The 16,980-nt window shown below is 41.0% G+C and overlaps 2 protein-coding genes across 2 annotated transcripts; both read left to right on the top strand.

Annotated features, from left to right (window-relative positions):
* Positions 1 to 773: 773 nt before the first annotated feature.
* Positions 774 to 4,168, top strand: pex11g (peroxisomal biogenesis factor 11 gamma). Its single transcript, XM_031735530.2, has 5 exons — positions 774 to 969; positions 1,329 to 1,526; positions 1,601 to 1,779; positions 2,668 to 2,730; positions 2,844 to 4,168. The coding sequence occupies exons 1-5, from the start codon at positions 907 to 909 to the stop codon at positions 3,070 to 3,072; spliced, it is 732 nt and encodes a 243-aa protein (XP_031591390.1). The 5' UTR covers positions 774 to 906; the 3' UTR covers positions 3,073 to 4,168.
* A 792-nt stretch (positions 4,169 to 4,960) lies between these two features.
* Positions 4,961 to 15,305, top strand: si:ch73-40i7.5 (amyloid-beta A4 precursor protein-binding family A member 3). The gene is made up of 11 exons (XM_031735531.2): positions 4,961 to 5,234; positions 7,188 to 8,184; positions 8,578 to 8,608; positions 8,742 to 8,887; positions 9,118 to 9,204; positions 10,929 to 11,105; positions 12,162 to 12,341; positions 13,195 to 13,407; positions 14,086 to 14,205; positions 14,415 to 14,555; positions 14,641 to 15,305. The coding sequence occupies exons 2-11, from the start codon at positions 7,201 to 7,203 to the stop codon at positions 14,710 to 14,712; spliced, it is 2,151 nt and encodes a 716-aa protein (XP_031591391.1). The 5' UTR covers positions 4,961 to 5,234; positions 7,188 to 7,200; the 3' UTR covers positions 14,713 to 15,305.
* Positions 15,306 to 16,980: the final 1,675 nt, after the last annotated feature.

Below are 16,980 nucleotides of genomic sequence, written 5' to 3'. Positions count from 1 at the left end.
TCCATGAAATAAAATAAAAATACAGACATATTTTGGAAATCTTTAGAAAACTTAAAGTAAAAATGATATCATTATTTATTAAGTTAATAACAAACTGAATTTACGTTTTTATCCCCTAATTTGAGCCAGCCTGCTGGACTTTTTAGACAAGCATGATATCCGACAACTAATTTTATGTTCAGCAATGCAAGTAAGTAACTTTAATTTCTTCCTTCAAGCAACAATAATGTTGTGGTTTACTTTATTTCCTGCTTCTTTGTTTTGGTTTGGTTTTTTGGTTTAGTGGGTTTTTGTAAAACTGTAAATTTGAAAATTCATGGATAATAACTATAATTATATTTTATCGTTAAAAATATAATTTCAATTAGAGCTTGCACGTGCAAGTGGATTAACCATCGCAGAAACAAAAATATAATTATTATCTTGATAATTCACAATACCATTGTAATATGCCACATATATCAGTACTGTAATATATGACATAAACTATATATTTTTTAATGTTTAAATGTTTCATGATTGTTGTACTTGCTTTTACTTAGGTGTACTACTTTAAAAAAAAACTCATTTGACTTGATTTGCATATTTGCAAACATTTAGTATATTTATATTTGACATTAATCCATAGTATAATATATTGTCAGCCCCGCCCCACCACACACACACACACACACACACACACAAACCATACATTTTTATGTGTATTAATTCCAGCTCCTGGCCTGACGAAGGAGACGCTCGATTGAATCGACGATCTTCTACTTGAGTCTACTTTGTGTGCTTCCTGTTTCAAAGTCCAGCTGAGGGAACAGATTACGAGTAAAAACAGCAAATCAAACTGGAGATGGTGTTGGTCAAATAGACTTTGTTATAAATCTAGAAGCGCTTCGACAGAGCGGAGCAGACATGCAGCAGTCTCTGGAGTCTCTGGTGCAGCTGCTGGAGTCCTACAGAGGCAGAGATAAAGTCGTGAGTATTCACTCGGTCACATTGTATCTGTTTAAAGTGTTTCACTCGGTATAAACCTTTAATAAAAACAGTGGTTAAACGCTTACGAAGGGGATGCCAATTGGAGACTGAAATGTAAGTACTAGACAGTGGTTCTATAGAAACTGCTCGTGTTTGCTGTTATTACATTACTTAAGAGCAATGAACAAACATGCTGTGCGTTAGTTAAAAGTAAAGCATCAACCTAGTAATGTATGTCTGCCTAAAGTCCACACTTTCACTGAATCTCTGACAGTAAAATGTCATTTGTGATTTAAAATACTACTACTAATAATAATAATAATAAGCTACCCACAAGTCTCTGTTTGTCTTCTTTGCAGATCAGGACAGTGTGTTATGGATCCCAGCTGGTTGGAGGAGTTCTTTCCCGGGGAGCGGAGGTAGACGTCCGGTCCCAGCGGCTTGGGAAAAGCCTGCTGCTGTTTTCTGCTCAACTCAGTCACTGCAGGACGGTGCTCAGGTTGTTCGATGACCTCTCCATGCTGGCCTACTCCCACAGCTACGGGCTTGGAAATGGGGTGAGTCACACAGCGTATGCACTGCATCACTCTGTGCTAGCCTGCAAATAACGCTTGTTGCACGTCTTTCCAAGGAGGAGGACGCGGCCGTGCGCTGGATATCCGTGCTGAACAACGTGGCGGACCAGCTGTACTACCCCTGTGAACACATCGCCTGGGCCGCCGACGCCGAGCTCATCAGAGTGAAGTCCGATAAGTGGTGGCTGTTCAGCACAGTGCTGTGGGGAACCTCCCTGCTGCTGGGAATCCTCAGGTGAGATCACCTGTTCACATCCATACATTACTTTAGTAATGCTGCCTTTATGGGATGCTTTTCTTATTTTTGTTTTTTAAAGGCCAGAAAGAAGGTCGTTTTTCTGCAGCTGTAAATGTAACATATGCAGGACATCTGCTGGCCAGAGCTCCTTTATAGAACATGCATAGACAAACAGCCAGTATCTGTCTCTCTGTGTTAGCCCTGCGATACAGAGGCAACCTGCCAAAGTTGTGCAAACTTCTTCCATATGCCAGGTGGGACTGGGTTCCAGTCGCACAGCAGTCCTGAACTGGATAAAGATAGACAAAGATAGAAGATGGCTGGATGGATGGATGAAGTACCCAGTAGCAATGCACATATCAGAGTTATGTTTACTAAAATGCAGTAGCCAGTTTTTAATCAAGATTTTAATTTTTTTCTGGTGAATTTGTGCCTTTTTCAAATCCATAAATCTTCAGTGGGAACTGAAAGGGGAGGTGGACGTGAGAGGAAAGTCAGAGAGAGATTAAGTCAAGCACTTCTACGTCCTACTTACATAATGACCAGAAACTCCTTGTATCCCTACAACCACAACCTTCCACGGCACAGTCATTGTGATATGCGTCAACCCAACATGTAGTTTCTGTAGCATTTCTCGGGGGGTTAAATTGAATTGCATTATGGAAAATCAATGATGATGCCGGGTTAATTTCATTATCCCATCTCTTTTTTTCCTCAGCTTAGAGCTTTGTTTATTTTCCACACCCTCTTTCTTTTTTATCTCATCTGTTATTTCATGCAGTTTTTAGAGAAACCTGTGAAGCATGTTTTAAGTCTGAGCACTGAAGCAGACATCAAACCCTTGCAGTGTGAGTTGATGTACGATGTGAATCATTTGTCCTCTAGATCGCTCCGAGTTCTTCTGCTGCTGAGGAAGAAGCTGAAGAAGAGGCACGAAGGCAGAAACAGGTATTTGATTCAGTTTTCTTTCTGTTGTCTCGTGTGTTTCTAAGCACAGTTACAGTAACATAGAGAGGGACTGACCGGTTATGAAAGGTTAAACCACACGTTTTCTCCTGCAGTCGCTCTCAGCTCCGCCGGCAGATGCGAGGGGAGCTGCTGTCCATCCTCAGCAGCATGGCTGACCTCAGTAACGCCATTCACTGGATGCCGCCCGGCTTCCTGTGGGCAGGACATTTCCCTAACTGGCTGGTGGGGCTGATGGGCACCACGTCCTCTCTGATTGGTTTGATCCAGATGAATGCCGGTAGCGGTGATCAGTCAGACACTACACAGTCTTCACCAGAGTGAGGAAGAGACGGCGACACTAAACGACTCACGGATGTATGGATAATAGTGGAAAATGATTAGACTCCAGTCAGACTGTCTGTGGAGATTAACTGCAGTCCTGTAGCTTGTAGCAACAAGCACATAAATTAAATTGTGGCCTATTACTGCTTTAAAAGCAAAAAAAAAAGTCACTGCACTTGTGCTTAATTAGGAGTAATTAAAGATCTCTTGATGAATTTGCCAACCAGTATTCAATTTAGTAGATTTTGATTTACACTTGGACATTTTAGCCATGAGAATTATCATTAAGCTCTGCTGTTCATTTCACTACACTAAACATGTTCAGCAGTAAATTCAAGCCCTAACAAAGCCCTAAGGTCAACAAGGGGGAACTTCTGCTGTAAAACTTTTTTCTTTGTCTTTTGTTTTTAATGATTTTGTCTAAAGAATCATCAAAAGAGAAGAAAGGTCAGGCAGGTCACAGTTTGATTCTTGAGGAAACACCAGGTAACATAGCCTTAAAGTTCCTGTTTAATGGTCAGCTTCACTCTGGAATACGTCCACCCAGCTTCTTAACTGCTTATCCAGCTCAGTTTCACCAGGAGGCTAGAGCCTCTCCCAGTCTGCACTCTGGAAAGGGATTGTAAATGATTGCCTTTAAGACACACTCCACGCACCTGGCTTTAAATATATCATAGAATCATACAAACTGTGAATATAGTATTGTGTGTTATGAATGTGGTGACTGAGCTGTTTCAACTTCAGTCGCGCATTCAGACATTTTTAAAATCAGGTTTTTTCCAACGCGTTACGTCCTCGAGTTCACACTGTATCAACCAGGTTGGTTAATGAGTTTCCCAGGCATTGAAGAGCTGTCACAGAACTGGAGAAATATCTCAGTTTCATTAAAAAAAACAAAAAAAACATTACCACACAGTTACCACTCAAAGTCCAAATGTTTGAATGTGGTTTTGTCAGCTAACCATGATGTTTGTATGACTGGTGAAATGAAACAGAATGTGTCTGAAATGTGTGCTAATTTAAATGTAATATAATTTTATACCATGGGAACAAAATGATCTGTTTTTCAAGAAATAAAATAAAATGTTAAATTTTTTGTCTTCTCAGATCATTTAATAAAGTACACAATTTCTTGTGGGGGTAGATTTTGGGCGAAGTTTCCATCCCTTTATTTTGTGCCACTTAACCAGGATCTGAGAAGTGGCAGCAGTCTAACCCCAAAAGGCCAGGCACTCCTGTAAATACATTTGTATAGAATTTCATTTATTTATTCATTTATGGGCCAAATTGTGTGTGGGGGGGGGGGATAAGCACTAGAATTCAATAGCTTTTCATCATGTCTCTTTGAGAAATAGATTCTAAAACAAAATGTGACCGTTTTAACTAAAATCCGTTTGAAATATAAACTCAGATGCAGTAAAAATAATTTCCTTCTTTCGCGATCAAAAATTCGACGTTTGATTGAGCGGGACTTGAACGTAAATCCCGTTGACGTCAGCGTAGGTGAGCGTTGCTTTCAAGTGCTAAAGAACCATAAAATAAATGAGTTTATAACTACTACTACACTCCTATATATAAGATTAATATTTTATTCTGCCACATTAGACCCCAATACTGCAATTCCATCGCCATAAACTGTATTTATAAACACATTCATATAATATTCCAATTACTTCTACGCCGTTAGGTTTTTGTAAGTGTCGTGTGTTTAATTCGGTTAAAGTACACGGTTTGTTTGTGATCAGTTGTTTAGAAATTTGACTGTAGCCCTTCGTGGTCCAGTCATTTGTGTAGACGTGCACAATTTGCAGAAGAGGAAGAATAAACTAAAAGAAGAACAAACTATCTCGTGGCGATGTGAGACGCTGCGGTAGCACGTGAACGCAGCACGACTACAGAGTCAGCCGATAAATAAAAGCTGTCAGTCGGCAACGGCAGCAACAATGAGTGGGAAATGCTGCTTTAAACACTAAAAGTGTCTCATCTTCGGAGTATGTGACATTGCTGAATTTAACAGTGTCGGTATTATTAGTATGAAGAATAAAACGAAGCCAGAGTTTTGGAAAACGTTCAAATTCCAAACCACGTCAACTCATCTGTCGTGGCACCTACGGGAGTCTGAGTGTGGACACAAAGAGAGCGACAGAGATTTAAAATATCAGGTGAAAACTTCTCTTTTAGCCGCTTGTACTCTCATATTTTGAGTGAATTGTTGAAATATTAGTACTGCTGCTGTTAAGCAAACGCTAGTTTTGCTGTTAGCCTGAGGCTACTTAAACTGCTAACTTCGGTTAGCCAAACTCACGTCTTTCTCGCACCCTGAAAATTATTTTCGCTTGTTTGTGTGTTTTACCCTCCTGTCAGTTGTTTGCACTACCGCGCCAGTGTTTTCAATAACATGCCGTGATTATCTGATCTAACGGTGGATTATTCACGCCATGAAAGATGCGTCGTCGAAAAGATCTGATCTGTGTGCTTATCTGTAAAAGAAGGAGGGATCATAAACTTTTCTTTAATGCACGGCACTGCCAGATGGATCACGTATATGTTAAATATAGTAAAAGACTTAAATATAGTAGCTGACGAGTCCCGAGTCTTGTTTATTAAAAACATTTTACCAGTAAGGACCATAGACTTAAATATGGCATTTATTAAATTAGGTTTGGTGTGTTTTGATATTACCATGGTGCTAATCTTTATGGTGTAATAAATTACATGATTTTGGTTGTTATTTATAGTTGTTTGATAGTTTTTATTTCTAAGATACGGGGATGTGAAGGACTGTGCTCCCTGAGCCTGTTGGATATTGCACTACATTACATATTGGCCTGCATGCTTCGAGTACATGATGTTTTCTATAAGCCTGAGGCGAATTTTTCTATCTCGGTGTTTGTGGGTAAATGAGGACAAGAGGGTGCATAGATGTCCTTCAAATGTTGCTACTTTTTCGCTAAGGCAGTCATGCTGATGCAGCCTGGAAACTATAAACACACTGTGTAGATCTGATATTTAATAACACTGTTTTGGAGGTAGCTCATGTGAATTGTGAGTCTGGTTGAGGCTCGGCATAATTTATTTGTATTGTTAGGCAGAGCTGCTCTGCAGTCATGGGGTATTTTAATGGAGAGAAGCAATTGATAAGCAAGGTACAAAATACAGAAAGCAAGAGCTAATAATAATTTTGAGCATCATGTACCCCACAAAGTAACAACGCTATGATTTGTTCTTCTGAGTGATGGCTGCTGGAACAAAGCTATTTTTAAACATTGTTGTTTTACACAAAACCATCATCAAGAAGGAAGAAACTGAAACTTACAATGGAAAGGGTACAATTCGTCAAGAAAAATTAAATCAGCGAACTACTGTAAGTGTCTGGTGTTCAGGGATGCTGTGGTTCACCAGTCAGTATGTTGGACCACTTCTGTCCTTTACAAACCTCGAGCCAAGAAAAGGATAAAGCAGATTGCAATAAGAGCACATTAAAATAAAGTCATAATGATTCTATCAGTGTAGAAATGATAAAGCTTTCTCAGTTTGCTTTGAAATTCAGCTATTGTTCCAAGATATTTATAACACTGAACATGTTCCACCATCTGACCCTTAATGGATGTGACCTCTTGTACAGGAGTGCATTTCTTAGAGTCAGTGACTTTTATCTTAGATATGTTTAATTAAAGGTGCGACTCGTCGTCATCCTGGAGCGGACTGACAATAACTGAGTCGTCTGCACTCTCTAAAATGACCCTGATCTCAGATCTGCTTTGATCAATATTTGTGTACAGGATAAAAAGATAAATATGGAGCCAGCCAGACTCTTTAAGTAAAAAAAAAAATCAATAATTGAGATTTTTATTGTAATCAAACTGTTCTAAAAGCTTTCTGATTCAAATATGAGGCTCAATTGTATTGAAGGCTGAAGAAAAATCAACAAGCAGTAATCGTGCATGAGTATCTTTTCCCTCCAGCTGTTTAATAACCAGATTCAACAATATTACATGCCATTATCCACTTCTGTGTGTGGAAAACTGCATGGGGATAGGCGGTTGTCCAGTTTGGCTTAAAATCTCTGACTTCACCAGTTGTTCAGCTTAGTAATGCCAGTTTTTCTCTGACAGGCTTTCTTACAGAATGGACTCAGACTGCCTCCCTGCATCCGCAGACTCCCTGCTGTTTGATCCGGTTCCTGTTCATGGAGCCTCAGGAGTTGAGGTCAGCAGTCTGGCTGCAGCAGCTCTGCCAGGTTCAGAGGCAGAGGATCTGGATTCGTACAACCTGATCGAGCCTCCACCCTTAGAGTGGAGGTCAGACACCTCTAGTGAAGCTGGTTCAGCAGACGATCTGGATGATGCCAGCCTTCCCACCTCAGCTGACTGTCTCAACAAGGCAGGTCTGGGTGAGTCAGTATCGCTTCCTTTGGTTGAGAGAGACATTTTGACTCCAGTCGACGTGAACCAGCTGGATCTTGTGGGAAATGTTAAGCAGCCTGCTGAGGATGTCGAGGCGAAATCCACAGACAAGGCTGAAGCAGGTGTGGGGGAGGTGAGGGCTGAGGGCTTTAAGGACACAGAGGAAGATCAAGCAGTGGTGACATTTGGGGATGTTGAGAACAAGAGAGGTGAAGAGGAGGCTGCTGAAAGGAGATCAAATGATGAAGACCATAGGCATATCCACACCCTGCTCAGTCAGCTCCAACTAATGGAGGAAGAGCCACATCCCAGTCATCGGACGCCATCAAATCGTCATTACTCCAGGCGGTCTGAGCTGGAAGCATGTGGTCCTTCTTCAATAAAAGAGGACAGCGCTGAAACCACAGGGCTGCTCTTCTCTGAAAGCCACCAGAGAGATCTGCTGGGGATGCTGCAGTGCACAGAGATAGGTGCTACACCCCGTCCTACCTCTCTGCCGCACAGAGGGGACGTGGACGCTGTGGTGTCAGTTTCCTACAGCCAGGAGGACGCACAGAGGTTCTGGAGGCATCACGGGAATGGTCAACAACGACGGCACAGGGACGACTCCCTCACCTCACTGCCTGATGATGAGTATCCCGAGCCAGTGTGGATGAAGCTGGGAGAGCAGCCTCCAGAGGAAGAAGCTACTGCAGAGAGCGAGCAGGTTGGTGCTGTTACTAAAACTAATAATAAGGGTGGAGACGTTTGGTCGGTGCCATAACATCCATTGTTTTTGTTATGATGACTTAACTAATCCAATATTTGCTTTTTAGTGGGTTTTTTTTTGGTTGTTTTTTTTTTCAGCTGATTAATGAAGCTATATAATGTCAAAAATAACACAGTCCTCACTGGTTTCCAGAGCTACTACACATCTGTCCTGACTTCAGCTGTCTTTGGCCTCTTAGCAACACTAAAACAATAATCAGATTTTTTTTTTTTTTTTTTTTTTTTTTTTTTTTTGTGTTCACCAGCTAACTCGTCACTGAACTTATCTGAAGCACTTTTAGTTTTTCATGGACTTAAATTCACTAATTTGCTGTGCGTGCCTTCTTTGCAGAGTGCTGATGACCAGCCTTCATATAAAGATGGTGAGTCACTTCAGTGTGCTTCTTTATCATTATCATTATTATTATTATTATTATTATTATTATTATTGTTATCATTATTCAAAGAAATTTGAAATTTGTCAAATATCTAATGTAATATGTGCTAATGTTTTAGTGCCTGGTCCTTGTGATCCTGAAGACCTTTTGGATGGAGTGATTTTTGGTGCCAAGTATCTTGGCTCCACTCAGATCAAATCAGAGAAGAACCCGTCTACAAACGCTCGTATGGCCCAGGCTCAGGAGGCTGTGGACCGAATAAAGGTGCTTTAAAAACAAAATAACCAAATATGCACCTTTTATTGTAATCTGGCTGTGCACTGCATTGGTTAATGATGTTAAATCTGGTTTTATAGTTGCAGTGAAAGATTTTTTTTCTTTCTAAATGTACCCGTTTTAAAGTAGGTGGGATGTCATTGTTAAGTTAAGGATAGACATGTGGTGTACCTGTCCTCTAAGGTTAAATATGAGAGTGTTGTCTGTGGTTTTTTTAGGCTCCAGAAGGAGAGTCCCAACCAATGACAGAAGTGGATCTGTTCATTTCTACTCAAAGAATCAAAGTGCTCACTACTGACACGCAGGTATTGCACTCATCTGACCACATACATTCATTGTCCTCTCTTGTATCTCCTCATATCATAAGACCTCACTTCTCTCTAAGACTGTAGACCTACCTGGGATTCCTCTAAAAGTAGAATGGGAGACAGAGCCTTCAGCTATCAGGCTCCTGTCCTGTGGAACCAGCACCCAGTTTGGATTCGAGAGACAGAAACAGGCTTAAAATTTTCCTTTCTGTTAAAGCTCATAGTTTAATGATGGATCAGGTGACCCCCGAGCCATCCCTTAGTTAACACTGCTGGTGCACTGAGCATTTTCCTCTCGCCTCTTGTCACTCTTGTTTATACATCACTACTGCATGCCATTAGTTTTGTCTTCTATCTCTCTGTTTCGTTCTGGTTTGGCCCCCCTGTCTGAGCATTGTTCTGTCGGAGGAGGTCTCTTCCTGGTAAAAGGGAGTTCTTCATTCCTAGTGTTGCCAAGTGCTTGCTCATGAGGATCATCAGATTGTTAGGGTTTCACCCTAAATCTGCATGGTCTTTAACTTAGAGCATAAAGCATTTGGGGTAAAATAGTGTCACTTAACATTTACACAATAATTAAGTAATAGTTTTATATATTGTACGTATCATGTATGAAATGTCACTAGTAGCACTAAAATCTGATGATGGATTTCAGTGAAAGCTCAGTTGATTCCTGGCTTCTTTGGTGTTTTTGGCTTCATGGAACATGACCCTGGTGTAAACTGTAAACTTAGCTAAATGTGTGAAAAGTTGTCAGACTCGAGGCTAGATCTGTAAACATCTGAAAACATACCCAACACAGCTGGTGACTTTTTATTACACAAAGCACCATTGCACTCCTTGATGTTCATATTCAAGCTGAGCTCTCGCTGCACAAATCCTTAATATAGAATTGGGTGGTGATTTAATATGAGGCCTCTAGTAGAAGCTATTTTTTTTCTACTGAATTGTTAGGAGAGTAAAAGTAGGTCATCTACTAGCATTGTTCCATTTGCATTTGCTCCTTTCTGCAGTGATGGATGTGAAGATGAATGGTTTTCTTATTCAGTGTTTTTACTTAAAAGCAATATGTTTATTATCCAAAGTTGTCATTTAGGACACAGATGAGGCATAAAAAGCAAAGTAAAATGAAAATGAAAATTGCATTTATAAATTATTTTGATGTAAAACAAAGACAAATATTTGTGGAAATCGCCCCTCTGATTTACGTAAAGAACGCTCCACCCTCTTAGAGTCAGTCGCCAGCTTCCATGTTAACAAACAATGGTCTTTACTTTCACTTTTTCAGAATTCTCATCCAAGTTAGTTTGTGGTTTGCCTTTGGTCTGTATGTTTGTCTGCTAGGTCAGAGGTTTGGTACATTAACTTGATACAAACCATATTTGGCCTGGAGAAATGGTTTTGATGAGGTGAGGGTGCACAGACAATCCTGCTTTGCTTGAAGACACAGAATGAGGAATTTCCTTAATTTCAAATTTACTTTGATAAAGACCTAGGCTTCCCTTTGGGATGTGCTCTCTCAAACACACCAATCTTTATCATATAATTCCTGTAGTTCTGTAAAAGTGTCTTTAAGAAAAGATGCTTCTAAGAGGAAAAATGGTTAAGTAATACCAATCTATCTGCAGGAGGTTTAAACTCTATGCTGGTTCCAAACTAGACCTTCGTGCTCCCTCTCTCTGTCTTTGTTTCTTATCTTAACCACCGTCATGTCCTGTTTGCAGGAAGCCATGATGGATCATGCTCTGCAGATGATCTCTTACATCGCTGACATCAACAACATTGTGGTCTTAATGGCACGAAGGAAACGTAAAGGGCAGGATGGTGACACCGACTCAAACTCTTCGTCGTCATCCGCAAAGAAGTGCTTGATGATCTGCCATGTGTTCTCCTCTGAGGATGTGAGTTGGTCAACTGGACGGTTTTATATGGTGTACAATCAGCATGATGCTTTCCTTCTTAGCACTCATATTTTGATTTCTGGATTCCAAGCAGAGCTTTTCAGGAAGCTTAATTGCTGGCCAAACAGCTCATTTACAAGTCCAGTCAGGCCTCATCATTATATAGGTCTTTTTTTTCTAATTACACAGTTTTGCTGCATGGTTACTGCATGTTTAAACTCATTAAGCATGCAGTAAATAAGGTACATGGTGAAATATATGGCATTAAAATGTGTCTAAGATCGCTTAAATTGCCCTTGGACTCTCCCAGAGCCCCTCTGAACTCTTCCAGATTACCTAGTCGAATACTTAGAGCCCACAGACTGGTTACCACATGTCCTTGTGGAGCACCCTCACTCAAACAGCAGTGCAGTATAGTGTAAATAGATGTAGCGTTCAGTATCTCGGCTCTCTCGCCCTGCACGCTCTTGCATCTCTTATTAAATTGCCATGTCGGTTGCTGACAGCAGTTTCAGCTTCAGCTTGGCTGGCCTGGTTTCCTTCCTCAGACAACCACTGAGTTCTCCTCAATGTCAAAACCATCTGGCTCTCGTCCCAGTTTCCCACAGTTGGCAACACTGAATGGGAGGAAGAGCTTCCTTTAGAAGCTAATTAGCTCTGGGATGCTGAAGGCTGTGACCGCGTCTGCTCAGAGCTTTTTCAAACTGAGCTCATTTAACGTGTTTAAGATCATTTCAGAATACTTTCATTAACTCATGTTTACAGCAGATGCTAATGTGTGTGTAGCAAGAACTTCACAGAGAAATTCAGATAAAATGCATTAGAGTGTTTTGTGTTGATGCTCTAGTATCAAGTCGTATGACCCTTTGGCTTCTTGTCTTTGCAAATGAACACGTTTGCTTTGATTTGTTAGTATTTAAATGGAGGATTAAGGAAACGTGTAGGGAGAAAATTTGTTTAACAAATGCCCCTAGCATTTAAATGTAGAGTAGACATGACTGTAACAACAGTGCTGAACCCTGATTCAGTTTTGTCTGTCTCCCCTCCTGTTTGCAGGCTCAGATCATAGCCCAGGCTATCGGGCAGGCGTTTGGAGTGGCTTACCAGCAGTTCCTCCAGGCCAACGGTATCAAGGCCAGCGATCTGAGGCCCGGCGAGTACAGCGACTACCTGGAAAGTCAGGAACTCTACAACGGAGACTTGGCCCACTTCTCTGACTCTCAAAACCTCAGAGAAGTAAGCAGGAGGGATTGTGGTTGCAAGGCCACCCACACAAAATACAGCTGACCTATAATTTTGGCTTGTATAGTTAAAGGACTAACCAAGGCAGAACACAGAGAAAATTAGAGGTGCAGGAGAGAGTGCAGGCAGGGTGGAGCAGGTGGAGACAAGTGTCAGGGCTGATTTGTGACAGGAGGATAGCAGCAAGAGTGAAAGGGAACATTTACAAGTAAGACCTGCTATGATGTATGGTTTAGAGATGATGGCACTGACTAAAAGGTGGAGCTGAAGGTGCTCAGATTTTCACTGAGATAGACCAGTGACTAATTAGCCAACATGTTCAATTTATTCCAAAGCAGGCCCCCTTTTAATGCAAATCAAGTATCAAAATGCCCAAACGTGTCATCATATGCTCCTAAAGTAGCACAAAGGTAGTTTTGTACCTGTTTGGACAGGTATTTTCAACACAAGAGTCAGAACCGTGCAAGATGCATTCACAAATCTTTAAAGGTGTGCAGCAGAGTTTTAAAGAGAAGACTGGGTTTGTGGGTGATTGTGGTCTGACAGCTTAGAGGCGCTGCAGCAGGTGTGATCCCATCACAAGATGGTCTGCAGTTTGCTTCAGACTTCAAAGTGTGTGTTTTATATATGCACAGCTAAAAGGAGCTGTTTGTTATTTATATTATGTGCACCTCATCAATTATTTCCTTATCTCGTCATGTTGTTTAGAAGTGTGTAGGGGCTTTTCTTTAGTGGTTCTAAGTATTAATAGAAGGTGTTGCAGGAGAGGAAAAATAAGCCAAAAAAAACGAGCTCAGATTAAAATAACCACTGATGTATTACAAGCCTCTCTGTGTCTGTGGATCAGGTAATCATGACCAAGGCTCCAGGGGAGATCTTGGGACTGGCGGTGGTAGAGTCGGGCTGGGGCTCCATCCTCCCGACAGTGGTGGTGGCCAACCTCCTCCACGGAGGCCCGGCTGAACGCTGTGGTGAGCTCAGCATCGGGGACCGCATCATGTCCATCAACGGAACAAGCCTCGTGGGTCTGCCCATCACCACCTGCCAGAACATCATCCGCGTAAGTAGGACACACAATGACACAAACCTCAAGTCTCAGTGGTCATAATAAAGATAAGAAGAAAGGCATCAACAACAAACAAAGAAACGTATTATGCTGCAGATTAAATACCTTTCCTGTGAAAGTCTTTACTGTGCTGCAGTTATATGCAAGTTAGGATCACTAGGTGGCATTGTGGGTCCACACAGGACCAACATTAGCGTCTGTCAACTTAAACTGTTAAAACAAAATTTGCTGCATATATTCAGTGTTTCAAACATTTTCGTTGTTTCGAGTTGACAGAAGTTTATACCTTTGAAACACTTAATCAAAGACACAATACGATAGTTACTTAATGATGTGCAGTTTATCAACTTTAGTTTCATTTATAATTTTGGCCTCAACTGATCATTAAAATACAGTAATGAAGATAAAACCCTTATTGTGCTGCATTCCCTCTTTTCACCTTTCTGCACATACTTTTCCTTCAATTTGACCCCAATAAAATGTCCAATGTTAGGTTTGTAATCATGAAAACATGTTGTAAACATTCACAAAAGTTATTACAAAAGGAAATGACTTTTGTTGAAAAGGTACACTTGGGTGAATAGTTTGCATATTTTCCTCAGTAAAGTTTTACTGCTCCAACCGTGGATCAATCCTCCCTTCTTGTTGTTTCACCCTTTTTCCCCCACTTAGGATCAGAAAAGCAAGAAGTATGTGAGGCTCAGCATCGTCCACTGTCCTCCCGTCACCATGGCAATTATCAGGAGACCAGATCCGAAATTTCAGCTGGGCTTCAGCGTGGAAGATGGCATTGTACGTCAGCATTCATATTTCACATCTGTCATTATGAGACGTACCCCTTCAGCTTGGCGCTGAGCCCGCAGCAACCAGCAATAGAACAACAGTGTTTTTACCAGATAGCTTTAAGAGATGAACGTGTTTGGATTAAAAGGCCTGTAGCACTCGGTACAAGTAAATTATTCTGAACTACAAACATCTAGTTTTCTGTCCTTGGGTTGCAGATTTGTAGTCTGATGCGGGGTGGTATAGCAGAGAGAGGAGGAATCCGCGTCGGGCACCGCATCATTGAAATCAACGGGCAGAGCGTCGTTGCAACGCCGCATGATAAGATCATCCAGATTCTGACAAACGCTGTAGGGGAGGTGAGACGTAATCTAATGCTTACATGCACAATTACATAATCTATTTCATTGCACTTAAAAATGAGACTTTTCTCTGTCTGTGCAGATCCACCTGAAGACGATGCCAGCTTCAACGTATCGTCTGTTAACAGGACAAGAGCAGCCAGTGTTTCTCTGAGCACTTCCTGTTTCACCTGGACAAAAATTCTTCAGTATTCAAACTTCATGAGCTTTTGCCAAACTGAAAATATTATGCAAGTGTGTTACAGGCTGTTGTCACACCACTGAAAGCTGCAAACCAGACTAGTTTTGCATGTTTTTAGGACAATAAGAACATCTGAATATGAAAGTGCGATTTAAAATGACAGGGATAGGTAGTAGCTCTTCATTTGTATTTATCACATATTTACATTTCAGGCAGTAGCTGAGATGCAGTAATGCTTTTTTTTTTTTACTTTGCTTACTTACTTAGTGGTGAGCAGCGTCAGAAACACTGTACTTCATTAGTCTTCCAGCCTGTCGTGTGGCGCCGGTGTGCCTGAGGTAAATATGCTTGAAGAGGGGGACCTCGCTGAATCAGGACAAAGGGTCTGTGGCTGTCATTGTGATGTACTTCCAGCCCCTCACATGCACATACACTAGCTTCTCTGACTATGTCAAACATGAAGCAGATATGCAACATTAAGAGACTGCCTTATTTGATAGAGAGATGCATATATTTTTAAGATTTTACTGTTCTCAACGTTCATTAAAATGATCTGTAAGAAAATATCTTGATATGCTGTATTGAATCATTGATGGTCAGAAGTTTACATAAACTCGTCACAGGTATGAATGTTGTGGTACTTTTGGGCTTTGAAATAATTATTTGAAGAGTTCTTTTTCCAGAGTAGAACGATTGTACAGCTTATATCTCTAATGACTTTAAGTTTGAATTGAATTTTGAATTTTCTCTGATCCACACAGGGTCAAATATAAACGTACCCACTTAAATCTTTTAAGAAGTGGAGTGTAGGGTTCTACAATGTCTAATAAATTGAGAAGGTCAATACCTATTCTTGTTAGCAATTGTGATTAAATACAATTAGGAGTTTCTCTTTGCTAGCCTAAGGATTTGTTTGACAACACTCTGGTTTGATCATCAGTTTAAACAACTGTAAGTACAAGTTGTTTGGCTGTATCCTGGCTTTGCAGAGGTCTGGAAGAAGACCCAAATTTCCACTTTAAGATGAAAGGACACAAAGCCTGCTATGAATTAGAAATGGTTGGAATGCCAGTGTCCACAGTGAAACATGTTTTACATCACCATGGACAGTTCAAGCTCAATTTGAAGTTGCCCACATGGACGAGCTAAATGTCTTGTGGAGAAAAGCTTTAAGGTGAGATGAGACAAAGATTGAGCTGTTTGGAGGAGCAAAGGTGAGGCTTTCAAACCTAAGACTACTACCATTTGTCAAGCATGGTGGTGGTAACATTATTTTTTTCCTGCCAGTGGTACTGGTGCATTGCAGAAAGTGGATGGAATAAATCCATCAACTCAAATCACCAGCTACACTGTTAAAACTTGGACACAGCTCACCTCTACCAATTCTGCCAGGAGGAGTGATAAGTATGCCAGAAGTTTTATTGATGGCTACCAGAACCGTCTGGTCTCGGTGCAACTCTTTCAAGAAGGCAGCACATACAGACATTTGCAGTGGGACAGCGCTCCCAGCTAAAGAACTCATAATGGACTGCAGGAGGCACAGACATGGTCACTCCCCTCTCAATACAAATGGAGATCTTTCTTCATCTTCAGGTTTCTGGGCATCCACACGTCCGCCAATCACATCTGGACCCATAACACCAACGCCCTAGTAAAGAAGGCCCAGCAGCAGCTTCACTTCCTCCATGTGAGGAAGAATAACCTGGACCGGAAGCTGCTGCTGCTGGTCTTCTGCCCTCATCAGTAGAGAGCGTGCTCTCCTACTGGGTGTTTCACCTGTTGCACTCTGGTCGGCATCTCAGGTCAATCAGGTCTCACACCTACAGACTTACAAACAGCTACTGATTCCATATAAAACAAATTGGATGCTTATACACTGGTATGCCACTTTAAAAATGTCAGCAGTGCAATGTCTAGTGAAAATGAACTGGTGCCGTTTATTAATGATTAATTGTAATTGTAATTGTAATTTTTTAATAGTGTCAGACTTAAGTTATAACGCTTTGTTGCTTGTATTGATAAAAATATCCTTCTTTATGAATTACTTCTTGAACACAAGGGAACGGTTCATATTACTTAAAGCGCTCCGAACCTGTCAGTTCTCTTTTTTTCCATGAGCCAATCCATTTTTCTTCAGTTACGAAATTATAACAGTAACCAATCGGATTCCTAACCGGCTTTTATGGCCACGCCCCTTTGAATGTGTTTGACCATTCCGCTTCATGTGTGGGCGGAACTTTA

This window comes from Oreochromis aureus, linkage group 15, assembly GCF_013358895.1.
Source record: "Oreochromis aureus strain Israel breed Guangdong linkage group 15, ZZ_aureus, whole genome shotgun sequence".
Classification (NCBI taxonomy): Eukaryota; Metazoa; Chordata; class Actinopteri; order Cichliformes; family Cichlidae; genus Oreochromis; species Oreochromis aureus.
This window is presented reverse-complemented; position numbering and strand designations above follow the sequence as displayed.

What these genes read in the sequence shown, in the direction of transcription:
- pex11g (XM_031735530.2), top strand. Translation starts at nt 907, where the DNA reads ATGCAGCAGTCTCTGGAGTCTCTGGTGCAGCTGCTGGAGTCCTACAGA. An exon ending in GCTACGGGCTTGGAAATGGG is followed by an intron (nt 1,527 to 1,600) that starts GTGAGTCACACA and finishes CGTCTTTCCAAG; the next exon opens with GAGGAGGACGCGGCCGTGCG. An exon ending in AGGCACGAAGGCAGAAACAG is followed by an intron (nt 2,731 to 2,843) that starts GTATTTGATTCA and finishes TTTCTCCTGCAG; the next exon opens with TCGCTCTCAGCTCCGCCGGC.
- si:ch73-40i7.5 (XM_031735531.2), top strand. Translation starts at nt 7,201, where the DNA reads ATGGACTCAGACTGCCTCCCTGCATCCGCAGACTCCCTGCTGTTTGAT. An exon ending in CCAGCCTTCATATAAAGATG is followed by an intron (nt 8,609 to 8,741) that starts GTGAGTCACTTC and finishes CTAATGTTTTAG; the next exon opens with TGCCTGGTCCTTGTGATCCT. An exon ending in TGCTCACTACTGACACGCAG is followed by an intron (nt 9,205 to 10,928) that starts GTATTGCACTCA and finishes TCCTGTTTGCAG; the next exon opens with GAAGCCATGATGGATCATGC.